The sequence below is a fragment of the Hypanus sabinus genome, chromosome 9 (assembly GCF_030144855.1).
Source record: "Hypanus sabinus isolate sHypSab1 chromosome 9, sHypSab1.hap1, whole genome shotgun sequence".
In the NCBI taxonomy this organism is placed as follows: Eukaryota; Metazoa; Chordata; class Chondrichthyes; order Myliobatiformes; family Dasyatidae; genus Hypanus; species Hypanus sabinus.
The window spans coordinates 84665225-84691269 of NC_082714.1; the positions used below are offsets into that span (position 1 = coordinate 84665225).

At 50.7% G+C, this 26045-nt stretch overlaps 1 protein-coding gene across 1 annotated transcript in view; it reads right to left on the reverse strand.

Moving 5' to 3' along the window:
- LOC132399544 (Golgi phosphoprotein 3-like) overlaps positions 1-16169 on the reverse strand; it is a 28100-nt gene extending 11931 nt beyond the window's left edge. The window contains exon 1 of the mRNA XM_059980023.1: positions 15874-16169. Within this exon, the coding sequence (XP_059836006.1) occupies positions 15874-16050 (177 nt within the window). The 5' untranslated portion in view covers positions 16051-16169. The remainder of the gene's footprint in view (positions 1-15873) is intronic.
- Positions 16170-26045: the final 9876 nt, after the last annotated feature.

The following is a 26045-nucleotide window of genomic DNA, read 5'->3' on the forward strand; positions in this document are numbered from 1 at the left end:
CTCAATCCATCGACTAGCGTAGGAAAATACACCATATGCCTTGTTAACAACTTCATCAATGCGACTCAATCTGGGGGAATGTTGGTACAATGGGTTATAGGGGTAAACAATGAGGGAACGAGGTCCAGCAGACACTCAGTGGGCTGAACGGGCACCTCTTTGTCCCAGGAAATGTGGGAAAAGGAACCTATTACATTAACCAAATGGACCACTTCCTAATACCTGTGGATCATAATCACACCAGCCCACACCTTCAGGATCTCTTTACCATACCTTCCTGCAGGCAGTCCTTACGCAAACTCTTAGCAAACTCAAAATGCTCAGCTTGTGTGGGAGCCACCTGTTCAGAAGATCTGGTAAGATAAGCCACAGTACAAACAACAGCTTGAGGGCTCCCTGCTTGGGTTGGTCTCGTTTAAACAATCACTTCCTTGAGATACAAACAAAGGTATTGAATCTCCACATCCTTTTATTCACACACAGAAATCCACCGGCCAAAGGAATGAACCTCCTAATATTCACAGCCTCAGCTCAGTCCAAAATACCCTGGGCCTTCGTGCAGCACACTACAGCAGCAGTGATCACCGACCAGGGTTCAGTTCCCGGTGCTGTCTGTAAGGAGTCTGTGGGTTGGGGTAGTAACTTTCTGGGCAAGCTATGCCAACGCTGGAAGCCTGGCTGTACTTGCGGGCTGCCCTCAGCACCGTGTAGGCTGTCGACGCAAAATGACATTTCAGCATACATGACAAATTAAGCTAATCTAATCTTCTCTGCCGCCTCTCAGAACTCATCCGGTCAAATTAGTTGAAATGGCTCAACTAAAAGCTTTCAGCTCCACTAAAGAGGCATATAGATAGACAGTAGATAAGCCAGTCCTTTCGGCTCACTGTACCTATGCTGATTATTGAGTACAATCAGTACTGACCAGCACTTTGCAGTTCAAGTGTTTGTCCACATGCTTAGCTGTGGTGAGAGCTTTCTGCCTTCACAGTGTTTTGGATTCCGGCCACAGTACCCCAACTCTGCCTTGACCAATGTAATGTAACTTCCCTGTTCTATTATAATGAAAGAACATATCCTGTACACCTTCTTCACTGCCTTCCTACCTATGTTGTCACTTTCAGAAAACCTTGGACTTGTACACCAAAATCCTCTGGTATCCTGGTACCTTGCTATTAAAATGTCTCACTGGTCCCTTTTAAAGCTCTTAATGGTCTGGGTCCAGAGTGCATCAAAAAATCATTTTTGTTTTACAATCCAGCTTGAGCTCTCAGGTCTTAGTCCATAAGACACAGCTGGAGAATTAGGCCATTCAGCCCATTGAGGCTGCTTTGCCATTTCATCATGACTGATCCATTTCCTTCTCAAACCCATTCTTCTGCCTTCTCCACATAACGTTCACACCCTGATTAATGAAGAGCCTATCCACCTCCACCTTAAATTTACCCAATGACCTGGCTTCTTCTGTTGGTCTCGTAAATTTAAACAACCTCCTTCACAGGTCAGCTGTTTTTAAACTACACCTAAACTGTGGAACTCAATTCCTAAAAACACTGGAAATCTTGAGCAACGCACACAAAAAGCTGGAGAAACAGCAGGTTGGGTGGCATCCATGGAGGGGAATAAACAGCTGACACCTTGGGTCGAGACCCTTCATTAGAACTAGAAAGGAAGGGGGCAGAAGCCAGAATAAGGTGGGGAAGAAGGGAAGGAGTGCAAGCTGGCAGGTGATAGGCAAGACCAGCTGAGGGAGAAGGCAGGTGGGTGGGAGGGAGAGGAGGGTAAAAGAAGGTGAAAGAGGCAAAGGGCTAAAGAGGAAATCTGATAAGAGAGGGTGGTGGACCATGGGAGAAAGGGAAGGAGGGGAACCAGAGGAAGGTGATGCTGAGTGAAAAGAGGCAGTGAGTGCATAAAGAGCAGGAAACATCGATTATGTACTCCTCTCCTGCTGAGTTCCTTCAACATTCTCTGTGCGTTGCTCACTAAACAATTTCCTTTACGGTGTTGCCGTCTGTTTGTCCAGCTTGGCATGTGGGCGGGGACCAATGTAGACTGTGACACCTCTTTCTTCGAGCTAGGGTGTGGACTGCCTCTCGGTAATTCACAATTGAAGCAGGCAGAACTGCGCAGGCAAGCAACACACACAGAGCTCCGGAGGAACTCAGCAGGCCAGGCAGCATCTATGGAAAAGAGCACCCAGTCAATCTTTGGATCTGCATCTGCATCTGCAGATTTTCTCTTGTTTGTGAAACTACGCAAACTAGCTTTGGCTGGTTCAACAGGTTGTAGGGGCTGAGAGACTGCAGCTGATATGAAGTTCAAAGGTGTGAGGCATGCAACACTCCCTATCCCCATTACAAAAACTTTCTACCGAAATACCAAGCAGACTGTCCTGTCTGGCATTATCACTGTGTGGATCACAAGATCCTACAGCAGATAGTAAAAACTGCCGAGTCTCCTCCCCCCCCCCCCCCCCCCGGGATATCTACCAGCAGCATTGTCAGGGATCCCAGTACCACGGAGAAGGAAGCACAGGGGCATCGGGAATAGGACTGCCAGCTTCTTCCCCCAGGCTGAGAGTAATAAGGAATACCCTGCCACCACCGAGATCGTCACCACGTGTGTTTACCTGCACTGGGCACTACATGCATTTTGAATTATAATTTATAAACTTATTTATGGAAACACTTTGTGATATGGCTTGTGTGATACATGTTTTGTGGACACATACACTCAGATGACAATAAGCTTGAATTTGAATCCGAGATCGGTGCAACTGGACACCGAGCCCTTCACAAACTCCGATAACCCAGCACCTTCGGTCGCAGATTTTCTGGAGTATTATATTACTCACACATAAACATCATTTCTAATTAGTTACTGCAAGTTATGCAGTTGAATGTTTGGGCGGCATGTAAACGTAACCACTAGTACGACACTTTACAGTTCCAGTGACCAGGGTTCGATTCCTGCCATTGTCTGTACGTTCTCCCTGTCGCCACGTGGGTTTCCTCCGGGGGCTCCGGTGTCCCCCACGTTCCATAGCCATGAGGGCCAGGGTCAGGGTGAGTGAGTTGTGGGCATGCTGAGCTGGTGCCAGAAGCACGGTGACACGAGTGGGCTGCCCCCACTCCACCCTCAGGCCGTGTTGGTTGTTGACACAAAGGTAAGTCCTAAAAATCTTCAACGTTCCAGTTACAGAAGTGAGTTTAAAGGCAGCAAGAAACATAGAAGTGTTCTGGACTCGGTACCCAGCCACAAACGTAGCTGTGCTCCTGATCCCAGATGCTCAGGGATCCAGCGCCAGATATACATCCCCCTCGCACTCTGGACCCATGTCTTGTGAGACGCCAAACTGTTAGGCTATCCAAACTACTGGGTGACAGATTAGGATGAAAGTGCTGTCAGATAATGGGCCAGCACCCTTCTGAGAATGTGGGAGTAGGAAATATACATCAGGTGGAACTAAAAACACATCACTGCTTTGTCCTGACTAAACTTGAGAAAACACAACCTTCTAAAAAGAGATTCACAGAACTCCAATGTGAAGGCAAAGATGGTTATAAACACCCGTGTTATATGGTGACAGACCCGTCCCCACCGGTACTGTACCCCAGTGTTACACAGTGACAGACCCATCCCCACCAGTACTGTACCCCTGTGTTATACAGTGACAGACCCATCCCCACCAGTACTGTACCCCGGTGTTATACAGTGACAGACCCATCCCCACCGGTAACGTACCCCGGTGTTACACAGTGACAGACCCGTCCCCACCGGTACCGTACCCCAGTGTTATACAGTGACAGACCCGTCCCCACCGGTACCGTACCCCGGTGTTACACAGTGACAGACCCGTCCCCACCGGTACCGTACCCCGGTGTTACACAGTGACAGACCCGTCCCCACCGGTACCGTACCCCGGTGTTATACAGTGACAGACCCGTCCCCACCGGTACTGTACTCTGGTGTTATACAGTGACAGACCCGTCCCCACCGGTACTGTACCCCGGTGTTATACAGTGACAGACCCGTCCCCACCGGTACTGTACCCCGGTGTTACACAGTGACAGACCCATCCCCACCGGTACCGTACCCAGGTGTTATACAGTGACAGACCCATCCCCACCGGTACCGTACCCCGGTGTTACACAGTGACAGACCCGTCCCCACCGGTACCGTACCCCGGTGTTATACAGTGACAGACCCGTCCCCACCGGTACCGTACCCCGGTGTTATACAGTGACAGACCCGTCCCCACCGGTACCGTACCCCGGTGTTATACAGCGACAGACCCGTCCCCACCGGTACCGTACCCCGGTGTTATACAGCGACAGACCCGTCCCCACCGGTACTGTACCCCGGTGTTATACAGCGACAGACCCATCCCCACCGGTACTGTACCCCGGTGTTATACAGTGACAGACCCATCCCCACCGGTACTGTACCCCGGTGTTATACAGTGACAGACCCGTCCCCACCGGTACTGTAACCCAGTGTTATTCAGTGACAGACCCGTCCCCACCGTGTACCCCGGTGTTATACAGCGACAGACCCATCCCCACCGGTACCGTACCCCGGTGTTATACAGTGACAGACCCGTCCCCACCGGTACTGTACCCCGGTGTTATACAGTGACAGACCCGTCCCCACCGGTACTGTAACCCAGTGTTATTCAGTGACAGACCCGTCCCCACCGTGTACCCCGGTGTTATACAGCGACAGACCCGTCCCCACCGGTACCGTACCCCGGTGTTATACAGTGACAGACCCGTCCCCACCGGTACCGTACCCCGGTGTTATACAGCGACAGACCCGTCCCCACCGGTACTGTACCCCGGTGTTATACAGCGACAGACCCATCCCCACCGGTACTGTACCCCGGTGTTATACAGCGACAGACCCATCCCCACCGGTACTGTACCCCGGTGTTATACAGCGACAGACCCATCCCCACCGGTACTGTACCCTGTGTTATACAGTGACAGACCCGTCCCCACCGGTACTGTACCCCAGTGTTATACAGTGACAGACCCATCCCCACCGGTACTGTACCCTGGTGTTATACAGTGACAGACCCATCCCCACCGGTATTGTACCCCGGTGTTCTACAGTGACAGACCCGTCCCCACCGGTACCGTACCCAGGTGTTCTACAGTGACAGACCCGTCCCCACCGGCACTGTACCCTGGTGTTCTACAGTGACAGACCCATCCCCACTGGTACTGTACCCCGGTGTCATACAGTGACAGACCCATCCCCACCGGTACTGTACCCCGAACTTATACAGTGACAGACCCATCCCCACCGGTACCGTACCCCGGTGTTAGACAGTGACAGACCCGTCCCCACCGGTACCGTACCCCAGTGTTATACAGTGACAGACCCATCCCCACCGGTAACGTACCCCAGTGTTATACAGTGACAGACCTATCCCCACCGGTACCGTACCCCAGTGTTATACAGTGACAGACCCTTCCCCACCGGTACTGCACCCCGGTGTTCTACAGTGACAGACCCGTCCCCACCGGTACCATACCCCGGTGTTACACAGTGACAGACCCGTCCCCACCGGTACCGTACCCCAGTGTTATACAGTGACAGACCCATCCCCACCGGTACCGTACCCCAGTGTTATACAGTGACAGACCTATCCCCACCGGTACCGTACCCCAGTGTTATACAGTGACAGACCCGTCCCCACCGGTACCGTACCCCGGTGTTACACAGTGACAGACCCTTCCCCACCGGTACTGCACACTGGTGTTATACAGTGACAGACCCATCCCCACCAGTACTGTACTCCTGTGTTATACAGTGACAGACCCATCCCCACCGGTACTGTACCCCGGTGTTATACAGTGACAGACCCATCCCCACCGGTAACGTACCCCGGTGTTACACAGTGACAGACCCGTCCCCACCGGTACCGTACCCCAGTGTTATACAGTGACAGACCCGTCCCCACCAGTACCGAACCCCGGTGTTACACAGTGACAGACCCGTCCCCACCGGTACCGTACCCCGGTGTTACACAGTGACAGACCCGTCCCCACCGGTACCGTACCCCGGTGTTATACAGTGACAGACCCGTCCCCACCGGTACCGTACCCCGGTGTTATACAGTGACAGACCCGTCCCCACCGGTACCGTACCCCGGTGTTATACAGTGACAGACCCGTCCCCACCGGTACTGTACTCTGGTGTTATACAGTGACAGACCCATCCCCACCGGTACTGTACTCTGGTGTTATACAGTGACAGACCCATCCCCACCGGTACCGTACCCCGGTGTTATACAGTGACAGACCCGTCCCCACCGGTACCGTACCCCGGTGTTACACAGTGACAGACCCATCCCCACCGGTACAGTACCCCAGTGTTATACAGTGACAGACCCATCCCCACCGGTACCGTACCCCGGTGTTACACAGTGACAGACCCATCCCCACCGGTACTGTACCCCGGTGTTATACAGCGACAGACCCATCCCCACCGGTACTGTACCCCGGTGTTATACAGCGACAGACCCATCCCCACCGGTACTGTACCCCGGTGTTATACAGTGACAGACCCGTCCCCACCAGTACCGTACCCCGGTGTTACACAGTGACAGACCCATCCCCACCGGTACCGTACCCCAGTGTTATACAGCGACAGACCCATCCCCACCGGTACCGTACCCCGGTGTTATACAGCGACAGACCCATCCCCACCGGTACTGTACCCCGGTGTTATACAGTGACAGACCCGTCCCCACCAGTACCGTACCCCGGTGTTATACAGTGATAGACCCGTCCCCACCGGCACTGTACCCTGGTGTTCTACAGTGACAGACCCATCCCCACTGGTACTGTACCCCGGTGTCATACAGTGACAGACCCATCCCCACCGGTACTGTACCCCGAACTTATACAGTGACAGACCCATCCCCACCGGTACCGTACCCCGGTGTTAGACAGTGACAGACCCGTCCCCACCGGTACCGTACCCCAGTGTTATACAGTGACAGACCCATCCCCACCGGTAACGTACCCCAGTGTTATACAGTGACAGACCTATCCCCACCGGTACCGTACCCCAGTGTTATACAGTGACAGACCCGTCCCCACCAGTACCGTACCCCGGTGTTATACAGCGACAGACCCATCCCCACCGGTACTGTACCCCGGTGTTATACAGCGACAGACCCATCCCCACCGGTACTGTACCCCGGTGTTATACAGTGACAGACCCGTCCCCACCAGTACCGTACCCCGGTGTTACACAGTGACAGACCCATCCCCACCGGTACCGTACCCCAGTGTTATACAGCGACAGACCCATCCCCACCGGTACCGTACCCCGGTGTTATACAGCGACAGACCCATCCCCACCGGTACTGTACCCCGGTGTTATACAGTGACAGACCCGTCCCCACCAGTACCGTACCCCGGTGTTATACAGTGATAGACCCGTCCCCACCGGCACTGTACCCTGGTGTTCTACAGTGACAGACCCATCCCCACTGGTACTGTACCCCGGTGTCATACAGTGACAGACCCATCCCCACCGGTACTGTACCCCGAACTTATACAGTGACAGACCCATCCCCACCGGTACCGTACCCCGGTGTTAGACAGTGACAGACCCGTCCCCACCGGTACCGTACCCCAGTGTTATACAGTGACAGACCCATCCCCACTGGTAACGTACCCCAGTGTTATACAGTGACAGACCTATCCCCACCGGTACCGTACCCCAGTGTTATACAGTGACAGACCCGTCCCCACCAGTACCGTACCCCGGTGTTACACAGTGACAGACCCTTCCCCACCGGTACTGCACCCCGGTGTTCTACAGTGACAGACCCATCCCCACCGGTACCATACCCCGGTGTTACACAGTGACAGACCCGTCCCCACCGGTATTGTACCCCGGTGTTCTACAGTGACAGACCCGTCCCCACCGGTACCGTACCCCAGTGTTATACAGTGACAGACCCATCCCCACCGGTACCGTACCCCGGTGTTACACAGTGACAGACCCATCCCCACCGGTACTGTACCCCGGTGTTATACAGCGACAGACCCATCCCCACCGGTACTGTACCCCGGTGTTATACAGCGACAGACCCATCCCCACCGGTACTGTACCCCGGTGTTATACAGTGACAGACCCGTCCCCACCAGTACCGTACCCCGGTGTTACACAGTGACAGACCCATCCCCACCGGTACCGTACCCCAGTGTTATACAGCGACAGACCCATCCCCACCGGTACCGTACCCCGGTGTTATACAGCGACAGACCCATCCCCACCGGTACTGTACCCCGGTGTTATACAGTGACAGACCCGTCCCCACCAGTACCGTACCCCGGTGTTATACAGTGATAGACCCGTCCCCACCGGCACTGTACCCTGGTGTTCTACAGTGACAGACCCATCCCCACTGGTACTGTACCCCGGTGTCATACAGTGACAGACCCATCCCCACCGGTACTGTACCCCGAACTTATACAGTGACAGACCCATCCCCACCGGTACCGTACCCCGGTGTTAGACAGTGACAGACCCGTCCCCACCGGTACCGTACCCCAGTGTTATACAGTGACAGACCCATCCCCACCGGTAACGTACCCCAGTGTTATACAGTGACAGACCTATCCCCACCGGTACCGTACCCCAGTGTTATACAGTGACAGACCCGTCCCCACCAGTACCGTACCCCGGTGTTACACAGTGACAGACCCTTCCCCACCGGTACTGCACCCCGGTGTTCTACAGTGACAGACCCGTCCCCACCGGTACCATACCCCGGTGTTACACAGTGACAGACCCGTCCCCACCGGTATTGTACCCCGGTGTTCTACAGTGACAGACCCGTCCCCACCGGTACCGTACCCCAGTGTTATACAGTGACAGACCCATCCCCACCGGTACCGTACCCCAGTGTTATACAGTGACAGACCTATCCCCACCGGTACCGTACCCCAGTGTTATACAGTGACAGACCCGTCCCCACCAGTACCGTACCCCGGTGTTACACAGTGACAGACCCTTCCCCACCGGTACTGTACCCCGGTGTTATACAGCGACAGACCCATCCCCACCGGTACTGTACCCCGGTGTTATACAGCGACAGACCCATCCCCACCGGTACTGTACCCCGGTGTTATACAGCGACAGACCCATCCCCACCGGTACTGTACCCCGGTGTTATACAGTGACAGACCCGTCCCCACCAGTACCGTACCCCGGTGTTACACAGTGACAGACCCATCCCCACCGGTACCGTACCCCAGTGTTATACAGCGACAGACCCATCCCCACCGGTACCGTACCCCGGTGTTATACAGCGACAGACCCATCCCCACCGGTACTGTACCCCGGTGTTATACAGTGACAGACCCGTCCCCACCAGTACCGTACCCCGGTGTTATACAGTGATAGACCCGTCCCCACCGGCACTGTACCCTGGTGTTCTACAGTGACAGACCCATCCCCACTGGTACTGTACCCCGGTGTCATACAGTGACAGACCCATCCCCACCGGTACTGTACCCCGAACTTATACAGTGACAGACCCATCCCCACCGGTACCGTACCCCGGTGTTAGACAGTGACAGACCCGTCCCCACCGGTACCGTACCCCAGTGTTATACAGTGACAGACCCATCCCCACCGGTAACGTACCCCAGTGTTATACAGTGACAGACCTATCCCCACCGGTACCGTACCCCAGTGTTATACAGTGACAGACCCGTCCCCACCAGTACCGTACCCCGGTGTTACACAGTGACAGACCCTTCCCCACCGGTACTGCACCCCGGTGTTCTACAGTGACAGACCCGTCCCCACCGGTACCATACCCCGGTGTTACACAGTGACAGACCCGTCCCCACCGGTATTGTACCCCGGTGTTCTACAGTGACAGACCCGTCCCCACCGGTACCGTACCCCAGTGTTATACAGTGACAGACCCATCCCCACCGGTACCGTACCCCAGTGTTATACAGTGACAGACCTATCCCCACCGGTACCGTACCCCAGTGTTATACAGTGACAGACCCGTCCCCACCAGTACCGTACCCCGGTGTTACACAGTGACAGACCCTTCCCCACCGGTACTGCACCCTGGTGTTATACAGTGACAGACCCATCCCCACCGGTACTGCACCCCGATGTTATACAGTGACAGACCCGTCCCCACCGGTACTGCACCCCGGTGTTATACAGTGACAGACCCATCCCCACCGGTACTGCACCCCGATGTTATACAGTGACAGACCCGTCCCCACCGGTACTGCACCCCGGTGTTATACAGTGACAGACCCGTCCCCACCGGTACTGCACCCCGGTGTTATACTGTGACAGACCCATCCCCAGCGGTACTGCACCCCGGTGTTATACAGTGACAGACCCATCCCCACTAGTGCAATACCCCAGTGTTACACAATGATAGAACTGTACCCTAGTGTTATACATGGCAGACCCATTTCCAGCAGTAACAGGGGTGAGAAGGATAATAAATCAGCTGTGATCGAACAGCAGAAGAGACTTGATGGGCTGAATGGGTCGTGTGTGGTAATAACAAATCAATACCAATACCCACACATTGGACTGCAGAGCCACCATGAAGCTAGACTGAAGCCCTTACTGGAGAGAACAGTACACTGCATTGCAAGTCAGTTAAGCAGCAGCAGGGTGTGGGGGATACGGGGAGGGGTGATATGCTTTAACAGTGGCCAACCACTCTGAAAAAGCCACCACACTGAAACGACTGCTGACACTGGAAACCCATAAATAACAAAAGTGTTAGAAATTTTAGCACCTCAGGCCCTGTCTATGGATCTGCTCAGCAAAAATCTTTTTAAAAATTTGCAGCCTGCCTTGAAAGCCAGCCGAAACAATTCTCTTGTTTGGAGCTCGAGTGCCTGGTAGGTGTGAAGAGTTTCTTTCTGGCTGGAGCATGGGACTGGAAGAGGGCCAGTGAATAGAGGCAGACACAGATTGCGTTGGCAAAGATCTGGCATGTGGTCACAGCTGCAAATGTTTCCTGGGCCTAAACGAGGCTGAGGAAGGAGCTCATGGAATGCTTCCTCCAGAGCTTCGTTATCAACCCCATTACTAAGTATAGTTACTGTGTCATGTATGAAACACAGTGGCCAATTTCTACTCAGTGAGCTCCCATATACACCATGTTAATCATGACAATTTTGTTTAGATGGACAAAACTCTTCTCATTGCTACCATCAAGGAGGTGGTACAGGAGCCTGAAGACACACTCAATGTTTCAGGAACAGCTTCTCCTCTGCCATCAGGTTTCTGAATGGACAATGAACACTGCCCCAGTATTTTGTTTTGTTTTTGATCTCTTTTTGCACATCTTAATTTTATTTATTTATCGGCATGGAACAGGGAACAGGCTCCTCTGACCCTTTGAGCTGCGGCACCAATGATCCCTGACTGAACCCCGGCCTAATCACAGGACAATTCACAACGACCAATTAACCCACCCACACGTACGCCTTTGGAAACCGGAGCACACGGAGGAAACCCACATGGTCACAGGGAGAATGTACAAACTCCCTGCAAACAGAGGCAGGAATTGAACCTGGGTTGCCTGTACTGTAAACCACTGCGTGTGTGAGTGAGTGTATATAATTTATAGTTTTTTAAAAATTATTACTTATATCTGCAAAACAACAAATGTTATGACATATGACAATGATGTTAACCCTAATTCTGATTCTGGGGATTTTATCATGGTCTCCCATTAAATAAAGAGTAGCTTGATTTGTCACATGTCCTAAACACACAGTGACATGCATCATTTTATGTCAATGTCAAACACAGTCCGAGGGCAGCCCACAAGGGCTGCCACGTGCTTTTGGTGCCAACATGGCATGCCACAACTCACTGACCCTAACAGTATGTTTTTGGTGTGGAAGGGATCCGGAGCACCCGGAGGAAACCCACACTGTCATGGGGAGAACGTACAACTCCAAACTCCTCACAGACAGCAGCAGGGACTGAACCTCCAATATCAACACTGCAAACCATTACACTATCCTGTAACCCTGTGCCTGGAAGCTCGGTCGCTGAAGGACAAGGATTTTAAAGGACAAATACAGCTTTCGCCAATTGCCTAAAAAGATGACATAGGGCAGGCAGTTTGGGATCCATTGAACAGTTGCCATTTTCTTCTCCAATCCACTCAGCCACCTCCCCCAACCCAACATCAACCTGTCAGCCTCTGCTTCAATACAGCCAGTGACTTGCCCTCTTGCAGCCATCTCCAGCAATGGATTCCACAGATTCACCACCCTCATCTCCCCTTTATTCTGAGGCCGTGCTTTCAGATCCGAGACTCCCCTGCAGAGGGAAACCTCCTTACCATGTCTGCTCTATCCAGGCCTTTCCATATTGTTATGTATATTGGTTTTTTATTATGCAAGTAGTGTATAATTTATGTTAATTAAGTTTATGTCATCATGTCTGTATGTACTGTCAGCTGCTGCAAGAAGCTAACTTTCACAACATTTAATCCAGTGTATGTCCAATGGTCGCAGCGTAGTCCATACCAGGCAACGCCCTCCCTGCCATTCCCTACATCATCCAGGCCGCGCTTTCTTCTCGCAGGAGGTCCCGCAGCACCACTTTCAGGAACAGCGATTACCCCACAACCTCAGGCGTAACTGACTCCACAACCTATGGATTCACTTTCAAGGACTCATTACCACTCACGCTCTCCATATTATTTTGTTCTTAATCGCACAATTTGCATTCTTTTGCACACTGGTTCTTTGATCTTCATTTGCATATAGTTTTTCTTAAATTCTATTGCATTTTTTAAAAACTTTCCTCTAAATGCCTGCAAGACAACGAATCTCAAGGTAGCATACAGTGACATATACTGTATGTGCTTTGGTAACAAGTTTACTTTGGCAACACCAGGGTCAACCCGAACCTCGGGGGTGTTTTCGAGGAAGAGGGAGAGGCTCTGAGGTTAAGAGTGGGACCTCCAGTGCTCAGGATCCCTACAGCTGCAGGTTTGACCACCCACTGCGGAGTGATGGGAGCCCAAGGCCAGAGTTCAGGGAATGCAGGGATCAGAGATTCACGGAGCAGGAATGGGTTATGGATGCAAAGACAGAGGAGAGGCAGGGAGGAAGAAAATCTGAAAACCAGTCTAAGGATTTTAGAAATTGCTTAGCTGCGTGAATGGGACTCTGTAAGTGTTAGGTTTCCATGACCACAAACCTCCCCATCATCCAGGACATCTTCAAAAAGTGATGCCTCAAGGGCCCTCACCACCCAGGACAGGCCCTCTTCTCATCACTAACATCAGGGAGGAGGTTCAAGAACCTGAAGGCACACACTCAATACATTAGTTTGAGCTTCTTCCCCTCCACCTGAAAAGTCAATGAACACTACCACCCTGTTCTGGTCTCCTTTCGCACTGGTTTCCACTGTACTGCTGCTATAAATGTGATTCTGATTCTTAGGCAGCAGATTTTTTGACAAACAAGAAATTCTTCAGATGCTGGAAACCCAGAGCAAGAGACAGAAATGCTGGAGGAACTCAGCAGCATCTATGGAGTGCAATAAACAGTCAACGTACTGGGCCAAGTCCCCCACCACCGGGACTGGAAAGGAAGAGGGAACAAGCCAGGCCTTTGTATGAGCTGGTGTTTACACAGGACAGGGTCAGAAAATTGTACTACGGAATTAACAAAGTCATGGATGAGGGCTTCATCAGTGGGAGGCTCAGGTAGGGATTACGCAGCTGAAAACTGGTAGACCTGATGACAGAGAGAAAGAACAGTAGTGGGGTCAACGGCGTACAGGCCTGGAAGAGCGGTGTGGCCATCGGCGTACAGGGCTGGAAGAGCGGTGTGGCCATCGGCGTACAGGCCTGGAAGAGCGGTGCGGCCATCGGCGTACAGGCCTGGAAGAGCGGTGCGGCCATCGGCGTACAGGCCTGGAAGAGCGGTGCGGCCATCGGTGTACAGGCCTGGAAGAGCGGTGCGGCCATCGGCGTACAGGCCTGGAAGAGCGGTGCAGCCAAAACCAACATAACGCGCCCGGAACTGATTCACCCTAACTAGTGTCTTTGGAATGAGGGAGGAAAGCTAAGCACCCAAGGGTACCCACGTGGTTTTGGGCAGAACGTGCAAACTCCTTACCGACACCGGCAAGAATTGAGCCCCAACCTTACAGCTAGCACTTCACTAACCCCCATGCCACCGTAAATATTATCAGCACAGGAATGGGGGCACAGGGGTGAGACAAGGGGCAGATCATCTAAAGGGGTGGGGGAATCCTGACAATGGTGGAAGAGAAGACAAGTGGTGGTGGAAGATAACTCCATTACTTTGAAACAAAGAGGAACTGCAATAGTCAGTATTGAGAAAGGTTCTCAGATCCTGTAACCATAACTGTTCCCCTTCCCATAGATGCTGACATGGTCAGTATTTCTAACTACCTATGTGACTGGAGGCAGCCTGTCTTGGGGCTAGAGAACTGTCTATGTGGACGAGTAGTAGAAGGGGCCTGTTTTGCTGTCGCTCTGTTGCTGCTAGTGTTGTTCTGTGAGCATTGTGGGCATGCTACGTTGGCAACATTTGCAGTCTACCCCCAGCACATCCTTAGATCATATAAATGTTTTTAAAATTTAGAGATACAAAAGCCATCTGCACCATGCAGCAACCTACATATTTAACATTACTAACTAATCACAGAACAATTTATAACCAATTGACCTACTAACCAGTATGCCTTTGATTGTTAACACAAATGATGCTTTTCACTGTATGTTTCCACGTACATGTGATAAATGTACTGACGAAAGTCAACAGCGCTTCTCCTTATAGATGCTGCCTGGCCTGCTGTGTTCCACCAGCATTTTGTGTGTGTTGCTTGATAAATAAATAAATAAATCTGATTTGACCAGATATCTCCATTCCCTTCACAGAGAGAGATTAGCACACCATCATATACACCCAGCCATCTCCAGCCAACAACAAAGGGATGATCCTGTGCATTCAGGTGATGCACAATACCTGCGTCTCATGCTCCAGATATTTTACGACCATACCCTATGGGATCCAGTGCCCAAGGGCCACTCCAATGGCAACTGAATAATCTGACTGCTGTAACAAGAGTAAAGCTGTTCACACCAGCAAGAAACCTATATGGTACACCCTGGGATCTAGTGGAACAGAATCAAAATTGTCTGTATTCCCCTATGAGAAATCAGTGATTTCCAGTGAGATCAGTGGACCATACCCCGATCTCCAGCAGCCAAACCTTGCCCTGATATCCACTGATACCTAGTGGCACACCTGGACATCTGGTGGTCCAACTCACCTGATCGCCAAAGGGTCCAGTGGCTCATTGTGCTGATCATCCTGTCTCCATGGGCACCCAGTCTCCCGCCAACCCAACCAACAGACCACTGCCCGATCTAAATGGACGTTCAGCAGCCAGCCCTCCTCTGATCTCTACAGAGATCTAGTGTCCCACTGGCCTGACCCCATGGAGACCAGGGCTCCAGCACAGACCCACAGCTATCCCAGTCTCCACGGACAACCTGGCCCTGATCTCCATGGAAACCCAGTTGGCTACCTGGACTTCCAGAGGCCCAACAGGCCTGACCTCCACTGAGATCTGGTGGCATACGGCCACCTTCTGCGTGGAGATGTCAGTGACCCACCTAGTGCTCCAGGGTCTGCCTGGAGATCCACTATGGCAGCTCCTTGAACTCTAGGCGGACCCGGTCCTCCACCGGTCGCGGGAATCCAGTGGCCTAACCTGGTCCACGGCCCTATTTTCCACGAAGGCCCGGCGCCTCCACCCACCACCCAGCGCGGTGAGCAGCGGCCTGACCTCCCGGTCCTTGATGCCGAGCAGCAGCACTTCCTCCATGAGCGTCAGCCGCAGCTCCTTGGAGTCGCCCGGATCCTCCTCGTCCTCCAGCTGCTCGACCTGCTGCCTCTCCTCGTCGTCCGGCCCGTCCCGGGCCGCCGGCTCGGCCCGTCGGGACCTGCGGGTCAAGACGGACATGGCCTCAGGGCCCGCGATTCCTCGGCCAGCCGAACTCAAGCCCCAATTTTCCGTCAGCCCACCGCTCGTCGCCGTCGCCGCCAGCTTCCCCCACCCGCAGCCGCTGACTGACAACCCCTTTAGCCAATCCCCGCCCTTCCTCGTCCATTTACGCCCAATCGTTGTGCGCGCAGGGGGAGGAGCGCCACCTGACACCAGGTGAGGCCGGTTGGGTCGTCGAGCCAATCGGAAACGGTCTTTCTGCCCTCATTGGCCTGTCGGCGTGCGTGGGGTAGGGAGACGTAACCAATAATACTGCCGTCCTCGGTATGACAGACAGACCATATCAACCAATCAAAGCCGGGAATGTCTGTCTTACTGGCAAACGTAAGAGGACGTCAGACGTGAGGCGATTGCCTTTGCTTTGATTGAGACGTATGATTAGCCAATCAACGCCAAAATCTAGGACAGTCGCCAATCCCAACGCAGGGTTTCTTACTGTCTTCGCCAATCGTTCTGCGAGATGAACAGGACAAGAGGCGGAGTGTAGACGCTCAGGACACGTCACCGAATTAGTTTTGCCAGGCAGTCGGCGCAAGCGCAGTAGGCTGTGGCAGGAGTTTTGGCGGTGGAATGTCGTTCGTAGAAAAATTTTGGAGCACAAACAGAAATGCACAAAGTTATTTGTTAAGTGCTAAAATACAGGAGTGTTGATGCCCAAAGTCTTTGAAAGCAATTAGATTCAATTCAGAATAGCAAGGAGGTCTCGCTGTTAGGTCAACAACACCGGGAGCATTGGGTAGTCATGGTCTCCTTATCCAGGAGAGAGAAAAAATCTAATCACAGAATGTTGCAGGCCATTCAGCCCATTTTGTACCTGCCAGCTCATTCCATGCACAAATTTATAGCAGAGACTGACAATGGAAGACGCCGGTGGGGGTGGGGGATGAGTCAGAGAGTGAACAAATGAGAGAGGGAGGGTTGATGGACTTTGACCAATGAGCGGTGTCATAACAACAACCTTGCACTTAATGTTAGCGAGAACAGGAAGTGATCCGTCATTAAGGACCCGCACCCACCTCATCGCTGCCATCAGGAGTTGAAACCCACAGTCAACGTTTCAGGAACAGCTTCTTTCCTTCCACCATCAGATTTCTGAATGATCCTCACGCACTACCTTGCTATTCCTCTCCTGCTCTGTCCTTTCATTCCGACGTATTGGTCCATGGCCTCCTCTTCTACCACAAGTGGCTACCTTCAAGGCGGAGTAGCGACACCCTATATGTATTCTATCTGGGTGGCCTCCATCCTGATGGCATGGATATCGATTTCTCCTTCAGTGAAAAATATTCCCTCCCACTCCCCTCTTACCTCGTCTGCTCTTCCTTCTCTACGGTCCACTCTCCTCTCCCATCAGATACCTTCCTCTCCAGCCCTTGACCTTTCCTACCCACCCAGTTTCACAGGTCACCTTCGAGCCTGATGAAGGGTGTCGGCCGGAACGCCGGCTGTTCATTCATTTCCATAGACGCCGCCTGTCCTGCTGAGTTCCTCTGGCGTTCTGTGTGATTTTGCTCTGGATGTCCAGCACCCGCAGATTCTCTCATTTTTACGGCCTGCCAGTCATTGCTAAAACCCAGACTGACGATGCTACAAACTCACCACAGTCCGCTTACCGACCTGGTGATGGTGTGTATCAAAGAGAAATCGTGCACGAAAGTATCGTCAAAGTCAGATTTACTGTCACATGTGGAAGCACAGGTCCAACGCAGCAGACAAGCAGCTTCTGCAAAAATAAAACAGAATTATACAGGGTTTTCAAAGTTCCAATTAAGTTTATGATCTCAGTGTGTATATACGTCTCCACTCACTACCTTGACGTTCATTTTCTTCCAGGTTTTTATTGTGAAAAGTGGATTTGCTGAGCCTGTGGACTCACTTTTCAGGATTCTGCAGTTCACGTTCTCAGCATTACTTGTTTATCATTTTATCATTTACATGATTTGTCCACTTTTCATGTCGGATGTGTGTGTGTGTGTGTGTGTGTGTGTGTGTGTGTGTGTGTGTGAGTGTGAGTGTGTGTGTGTGAGTGTGAGTGTGTGTGAATGTGTGAGTGTGTGTGTGTGTGTGAGTGTGAGTGTGTGTGAATGTGTGTGTGTGTATGTGTGTGTGTGAGTGAGAGTGTGTGTGTATGTGTGTGTGTGTGTGAGTGTATGTGTGTGTGAGAGTGTGTGTGTGTGTGTGTGTATGTGTGTGTGTGTGTGTATGTGTGTGTGTGTGTGTGTGTGTGTGTGTGAGAGTGTGTGTGTGTGTGAGAGTGTGTGTGTGTGTGTGTGTGAATGTGTGAGTGTGTGTGTGTTTGTCGATTCGACTATATTTCTTTGTCTTCCTGTGGGTGCCTCAGGGCCGTATATACCTTTTCCTCAGCCCGTCAGCACTACTGGACAGCAAGGTCCTTCCTCCTCCAGGATTAGTCTTCTGGGCTTCTGCTGCTCTGTTTCCGTAGAAGGGGGTTGCTCGCCCCCAGCCCAACTCTCCCCCTTTCACAGCCGGGCTTGGGACCGGCCATGGCGGAGTTTTATCATATACATAAATAGAGCGATGGAGGATGAGAGGTGACCTGATAAAGGCGTACAAGATGATAGGGGCATCGATTGTGCGGACAGGCAGAGGCTTTTCCCCAGGGCTGAAATGGCCAGCAAGAGAGGGATAGTTGTAAGGTGCTTGGGAGTAGGTACCGAGGAGATGTCGGGTACGTTTTTTACTCAGAGAGCGGTGAGTGCATGGAATGGGCTGCCGGCAACGGAGGTGGAGGCGGAAACGACAGGGTCTTTTAAGAGACTCCTGGATGGATACATGGAGCTTAGTAAAATAGAGGGCTGTGGGTAACTGCAGGTAATTTCTAGCGTAAGGACAAGTTCGGCACATCTTTGTGGGCTGAAGGGCCTGTATTGCGCTGTAGGGTTTCTATGTTTCTTTGTATGAATATAATGTATGGTATACATTAGATACAAAAATGTACTTTGAACTTCGAATTTCACGATACATAAAGTGACAAACAACCAACGTGCAAAAGAGAAACATGATCGTCATGGGAGCACGAGCAGTGTTTTCTCCGCGGGCACGCAAACAACCCTGGCTACTAGCACACAAAGGAATTTAAACTGCGCACGCAACGTAGTCACCCTCTACCTGGTTGGCATGGTGAGGACATGTCACGATCGTACGCAATCACATTTCCTTTTCCGGTTTCTGATGCGGACCGTGTTGACAACGTGGAGTTTGTGATGGTTTGTCTGCAGATTTTCAAACTGACTCATTTATACCGTTTTTGTCGATGAAACTATTCAGTTGCGCACATGTTGTTGTCACTGGGCAAAAAAAAATTGCACAGCACAAGATTTTTGTGCACGCTGGACATTACAAATTAGAGGGAACTTCGGACATGAGTTGGAAAGACTCCTTGAAAGAAAGTCTGTGGGTCGTACTATCAGCTCAGAGTAGTGGTCATTGAGAGTGTCCAGACAATTCAGCAGCTGTTTTCAAAAAACAATAAAGTTGTATTTTTATAAAAAAGAATACAATTAGAGGAAAAATCGCTCGAAGTCCATTGTGGTACAAAGTGGTCACAGTGTTACTGTCATGGTCCCTTCTGGCACCTGGCTATCTTCCGCAGGAATTGGGCCTTAACCACCTGGTTTAGTTCCCAATCATTCCCCGGTACACCTGCATCCCATCAACCAATGCAGTACAAGAATCCTGTGACCATGACTAGAAGGTGCCAGTTCGTTGGTCGACTCGTGTACGAGTAACCTCATTCCATGGGACTTAGGACTATCAGTTCTAAGTCTAACCTTGATCCTGTATTATCTACTACAAACCAAGACTCCGGGCAAAGACTCCCTTGGAACCCTTCCCACGCTCGCTACGATGGCAATGCCTCCCGGCTCGGCCTCCGTGCCCGTGTTCAGCACTTGGGTTCCACTGCCACGTCCTTGTAACAGTTTCTGTACTGAGATGGTGATCAGGGTTGTGCCAGTCAATGGTTGAAGGGAAGTGGCTGTTCCTGAACCTGGTGGTGTGGGGCTTCGGGCTTCTGTACCTCCTTCCCGATGGGAGCTGTGAGAAGATGGCCTGGCCCAGGTGGTGGGGATTTTTGATGATGGACGTTGCCTTCTTGAGGCAGCGACTCCTGTAAATACGACCGATGGTGGGGAGGGATGTGCCCGTGATGTACTGGGCAGAGTCCACTAGCCCCTGCATCTTCTCCATGGTAGTACAGTATAGTGGTTAGCGCAAGCTGTAAGATTGGGGTTTAGTTTTGCTGCTCTTTGTAAGGTGTTTGTACGTCCCTCACCCCCCCCCCATCACTTTGTGGGTTTCCTCACACGTTCCAAAGTCGTCTGGGTTAGGGTACGTAAGGTGCGGGGATGCCAAGTTGGCACCGAAAACATGCCAACGCTTCCAAACTGTCTCCAGCACAACCCTCGGACTGTGTTGGTTGTTGACGCAAATGACACATTTCACTGTATGTTTCAAAGTATGTGTGACAAAGAAAGCTAATCTTTAATCTTTATCTTTTCTTTCATTCCTGCACATTCTGATCGCCATACCAGACCACGATACAACCAGTCAGGACATTTTCAACATTACACCTGTCGAAGGTACACTCTGTGACCACCTGTACACCTGCTTATTAATCAAATATCTAATCAGCCAATCACATGGCAGCATAGAAGCATGCGGACACGGTCAAGAGATTCAGTTGTTCTTCAAACCAACATCAGAATGGAGAGGAAACGTGCTCTAAATGACTTTGGAATGATTGTTGGTGCCAGACGGGGTGGTTTGAGTATCTCAGAGATTACCGATCTCCTGGGATTTTCACACACAACAGTCTCCAGAGTTTACAGAGAGTGGTGTGAGAAACAAAAAGGCATCCAGTGAGTGGCAGTTCTGCGGGTGAAAACACCTCGTTAATGAGCGAGGTCAGAGGAGAGTGGCCAGACTGGTTCAAGCTGACAGGAAGGTGATAATAACTCAAATAAACATGTGTTACAACTGTGGTGTGCAGAAGAGCATCTCTGGATGACAACACATCGAACTTTGAAGTTGATGGGCTACTGCAGCAGACGTCCATGACGATATACTCAGTGAGCAGTTTATTGGGTACAGGTGTATGCTTCATGAACTACTTTGAAGTAGAACAAATGTCAGGTCAACTCCGTGGAGGAGAAGTCCCTTGATGTATCAGCGCCCACTCCCCCCCTCCAGAAATGCTGATGTGTTTCACACAAAGGTTGCCTTACTCGGGGCGGTGTTGAATCAGCTGAGGTTGGGTGAAGGCCCAGGATGGTAATGGGGTATTTCCCCTTCAGGTGAGCACCTTCCAATTCCGGGATGGCGGGCCATAAAAGCCGACAGTGTGTGGGAGCAAGCTATCCATTCCCCACCAAGAGCCAGCAGATCAGAGCAGCGAACCTCCATGTTCCGGTGGAAAGATTTACTTATTGATTCAGAGATAAAGATTTGAATGTGCATTTTTCCTGTCCAAACTTGAGTTAATTTAGTTTAAGAGGTTTCTGTGGAACTTAATTCTGCATTGTATCAATGTGTAAATATAATTTTTCAGATATACAGCAAAAAGGGTCTCAAAATGGAAGGATGTCCCTTTAGTATGACGATTAGGAGGAATCTCTTTAGCCAGAGGGTAAAGCCACAGTTGGTTGTGACAACACATTCCACAGATTCACCACCCTCTGACTAAAGAAATTCCTCCTCCCCTCTGTTCTAAATTGACTTCCCTCTATTCTGAGGTTGTGCCCTCTGGTCCTTGACTCTCCCACCATAGGAAGCCTTCTCTCCACATCCACTCTATCTGGGCCATTCAATGGTTGATAGGTTTCAATGAGATTGCCCCATTTAACTAAACTGCAGCCAGTACAGGCCCAGCAACATCAATTGATTATGGGAAACTTTTCATTCCCATAACCCTTCCTGTTAACCTCCTCTCGACCCTCTCCAGTGGCAGCATGACCTTTCTGAAATCAGGGCCCGAAAGCTTCTCTCAGGACTCCGAGTAAGACTTCACAGTGTCTTATAAAGCCTCAGCATCCCACTCTTGCTTCTACGTTCCATTGCTGTCGAAGCGAATGCAGACACTGCCTTTGCCTTCCTCACCACTGACTCAACCTGGGATTTAACCTTTAGGGAATCCTGCACGAGGTCTTCCAATTCCCTTTGCACCTCAGATTTTTGAATTTTCTCTGTTAAAGAATAAAAGTCTATGCTTCTAACCCTAACCCTATCAAAGTGTATGACCATCCTCTTTCCAACACTGTATTCCATGTGCCACTTCTTTGCCCATTCTCCTAACGTCCGTCCTTCTGCAGACTCCCTGCTTCCTCAGCACTACCTGCCCCTCCACCCATCTTCTATCGTCTGCAAGCTTAGCTACAAAACCATCAATTCAAATCATCGACATACATTACCGTGTACAAAGCAGTCCCGGCACCACTAGTCACAGGCAACCTATCAGAAAAGGCTCCTTTTATCCCCACTCTTTGCCTCCTTCCAATCAGCCACTGCTCTATCCATACCGGCATCTCTCTTATAATACTGTGGGCTCTTATTGTGTTAAGGGACCTCATGAGTGGCACATTGTCAAAGGCCTTCTGAAAATCCCGTGCATAACATCCACCAACTCTCCTTTGTCTATCCTGCTTGTTATTTCTTCAAAGAATTCCAACAGACATGTTAGGCAAGATTTTCCCTCAAGGAAACCATGTACCTTCAAGTGCCTTGAGACCCTATACCTAACAATCGACTCCCAACATCTTCCCGGCCACTGAGGTCAGACTAACTGGCCTGTAGTTCCCTTTCTTCTGCCTCCCTCCTTTCTTGAAGCGTGGAGTGACATTTGCAAATTAGCAGTCCTCCAGAAACATTTGGCAACCTAGTGATTCTTGAAAGATAATTACTAATGCCTTCAGCCACCTCATTCAGAACCCTGGGGGTTACACTTCTGTGTCTTACAGCCTTATGGTTCCAGTACCTTCAGGCCCAGGCAGCCCATGCCATCCAATTTCACCCATGTGGCCAATCAACCTACTAACCGGTACATCTTTGTGATGTGAGAGGAAACCGGAGCACCCAGAGGAAACTGATGTGGCCACGGGGAGAAAGTACAAACTCCCTACAGGCAACAGCGGGAATCGAACCCAGGTCGCCGGTACCGCAGCAGCTTTGTGCTAACCACTACGCTACTGTGCTGTCCATTTACTCTGAGTCTATCTGGAGCAAAGAGGTCCCTCGCCCATCGAACTATTCCCTTAAAAATATCCACTCCCGTTGCCGAATACCCCCACCTTCATTTTCTCTACAAACCCCTTCAGCCCTCTTAAATCTCAACGGGGGGGGGGGGGTAAACTAGGGACATTTAAGAAACTCATAGATAGGCGCATGGATGAAAGAAAAATAGAGGCTGATGTAGGTGGATCCTAAGGGTAGATTGAAAATTCAGCAGAATATTGTGGGCTGAAGGGCCTGTACTGTACTGTTCTATATTCCCCCAGTCACAGAATATAAACAGAACAGAAAAAGGCCCTTCGGCCCACAATGCCTGTGCTGAACATGATGCCAAATTAAATTCTATCCGGTCTGCCTGCAGATGAACCATATCCCTGTGATTCCATTGAATATCTTTGTTCAGTATAAATAGAATGTGTACTGGTAGTGGTTTAATATTGTTACATGCAACGAGATAGTGAAAAGCTTATCTTGCACAGATCATGGCGCATTGAGTTCTTCTCCTTCAGTTCTCCATAGGAATCCGATGACGATGTCCTCTCCTTTAACGGTGAGATCTTTGATGACTATCCTGGACCCACAAGCTCTATTGCAGGTGGGACGTGTGTACGTGGTAGTGACGGCAGCCTCAGCTGCATTTCTCCCGGCTCTCTTCTGCTGTTAGACTAACAACAACAATGCAGAATAAAGTGTAACAGAGAAAGAGCAGAGCAGGTAAACGATGAGGTGCAAGATCACAATGAGGTAGATTGTGAGGCCAGGAGTCCAGCTTCTTGTACAAAAGATCCATTCAGGAGTCTGATAACACTTGGATAGAAGCTGTCCTTGAGCCTGGTCTATTAGGAGAGGGGGGAAGAGAGAATGTCTGGGATGGGTGGGGTCTTTGATGATGTTGGCTGCTTTACTGAGGCAGAAGTGTAGACAAAGTCTAAATGCTATTATCAGATCTGCTTTCATCAGCAACCACCACTCTCTGGGTGGGAACCCCCCCCCCCCCCACCTCAGCTTCAATGCATGGCTTCAGGTGTTTGACATTTTAACCCTGGGGAAAATACCAGCCGCTTACCCTGCCTATTACCCCTATTAATAGTTACTATAACTACGTATTAATAGTTAAGACTATTAAGTGGTTAGATCGACTTTTGGCCTCACAACCTGCCTGGTTATAATCTTGTACTTTAATGCTTACCGGCACTGCACTTTCTCTGTAGCTGTCACACTTTATTCTGCTTTCCCTCATTGTTTTACCTTCTTCTACTCTTCAATGGCCTGATCTGTAGGAAGAGTATGCAAGGTTTTTCCAATTCTTTGTTTCTCACACCTCGATCAGCCTCTCCTTGCACAACATACTGTCCAATCGAGACAGCGCCCTGGTGAACCTCTCAAGGCCTTCACATCCTCCCAGAACGCAGCGATTAGAACTGAACACAATCCCTCCAGTGTGACCTGACCAGTTTTATACATTTTCCGGACTCTTCCACTCAATTTCCCGACCAGTGAAGGCAACCCTCCTTTGCCGTCTTCTCAGAGAGCTTTGGACTAGGAACGCCAGATCCCTATATACATCGGCAGTAAAATGTCTGGCCGTTAACTGCCTACGTTACCCTTAAATTTCATTTTTCTAAGTGCAGTACGATTTTGCCCAGGTTAAAATAACCATTTAATTACGCATTGGGCAAGTGCAGTACGCATTTGCCCAGGTTACCATTTCTCCGCCAATACCTGTAAGAGAACTTTATTCTAATCCCCGGATTCCTGTTGTTCTATCACAGTCTGCCTCTTCTTCTGCCCCCTGGACTCTGGAATTCACCCCCCCCCCCCCCCAATGCATCAATCCTCCCTCTCACACTCTGCTGCTCCAATATATTTAATGGTTCAGGGTCAGACAGCGCTCCACTGAAGCATCTTGGGAGGTTACCCTTAGATGCAGGCACTCTGTAAGTAAAGGTGGTTGTTTGAAAGTCATTAGTAAGTAACCATTGCGTTAAAAGTGGGAACAGCGTGGCTCCTGGTGCCCGCTGATGACAGTCGGTAGCTCCAACTGTTCACACACGCCCTCTAGTGGGAAATCGCATATCAACAACCCTGATGTCGGTGGGGGAGAGGCGGGGTAGTGGAATTGGTGACAAGGACTGGGAGGTCCTGCCCGCCTCTTTGAATCTCTCTCCTATGTGGGTCGTGCGTTTGCGTGCCTCTCTCTCGTGCACGTGTCTTTCATATGGTCTGTATGTATCTGTTGCTGCTAATAAGTAATTGATTTTCTGTACTTATTTATTCATTATTATTTTCTACTTCTATATTATGTATTGCATTGAACTGCTGCTACTAAGTTAACAAATTTCATGACACATGCCGGTGATAATAAACCTGATTCTGATATTCCCTGTGCCTCTAAGTAGATTCCATTAATTGGCACATGGCAGGACCAGTACATTTTGGCCCAATTAAACAGCTGCCCCATTTAGACGGTTTAGAACATACAGCACGTTACAAGCACTTCGGCCCACAATGTTGTGCCAACCCTCAAACCCTGCCTCCCATATAACCCCCCCCCCACCTTAAATTCCTCCATATATCTGCATAGTAGTCTCTTAAACTTCACTAGTGTATCTGCTTCCACCACTGACTCAGGCAGTGCATTCCACGCACCAACCACTCTCTGAGTGAAAAACCTTCCTCCAATATCCCCCTTGAACTTCCCTCCCCTT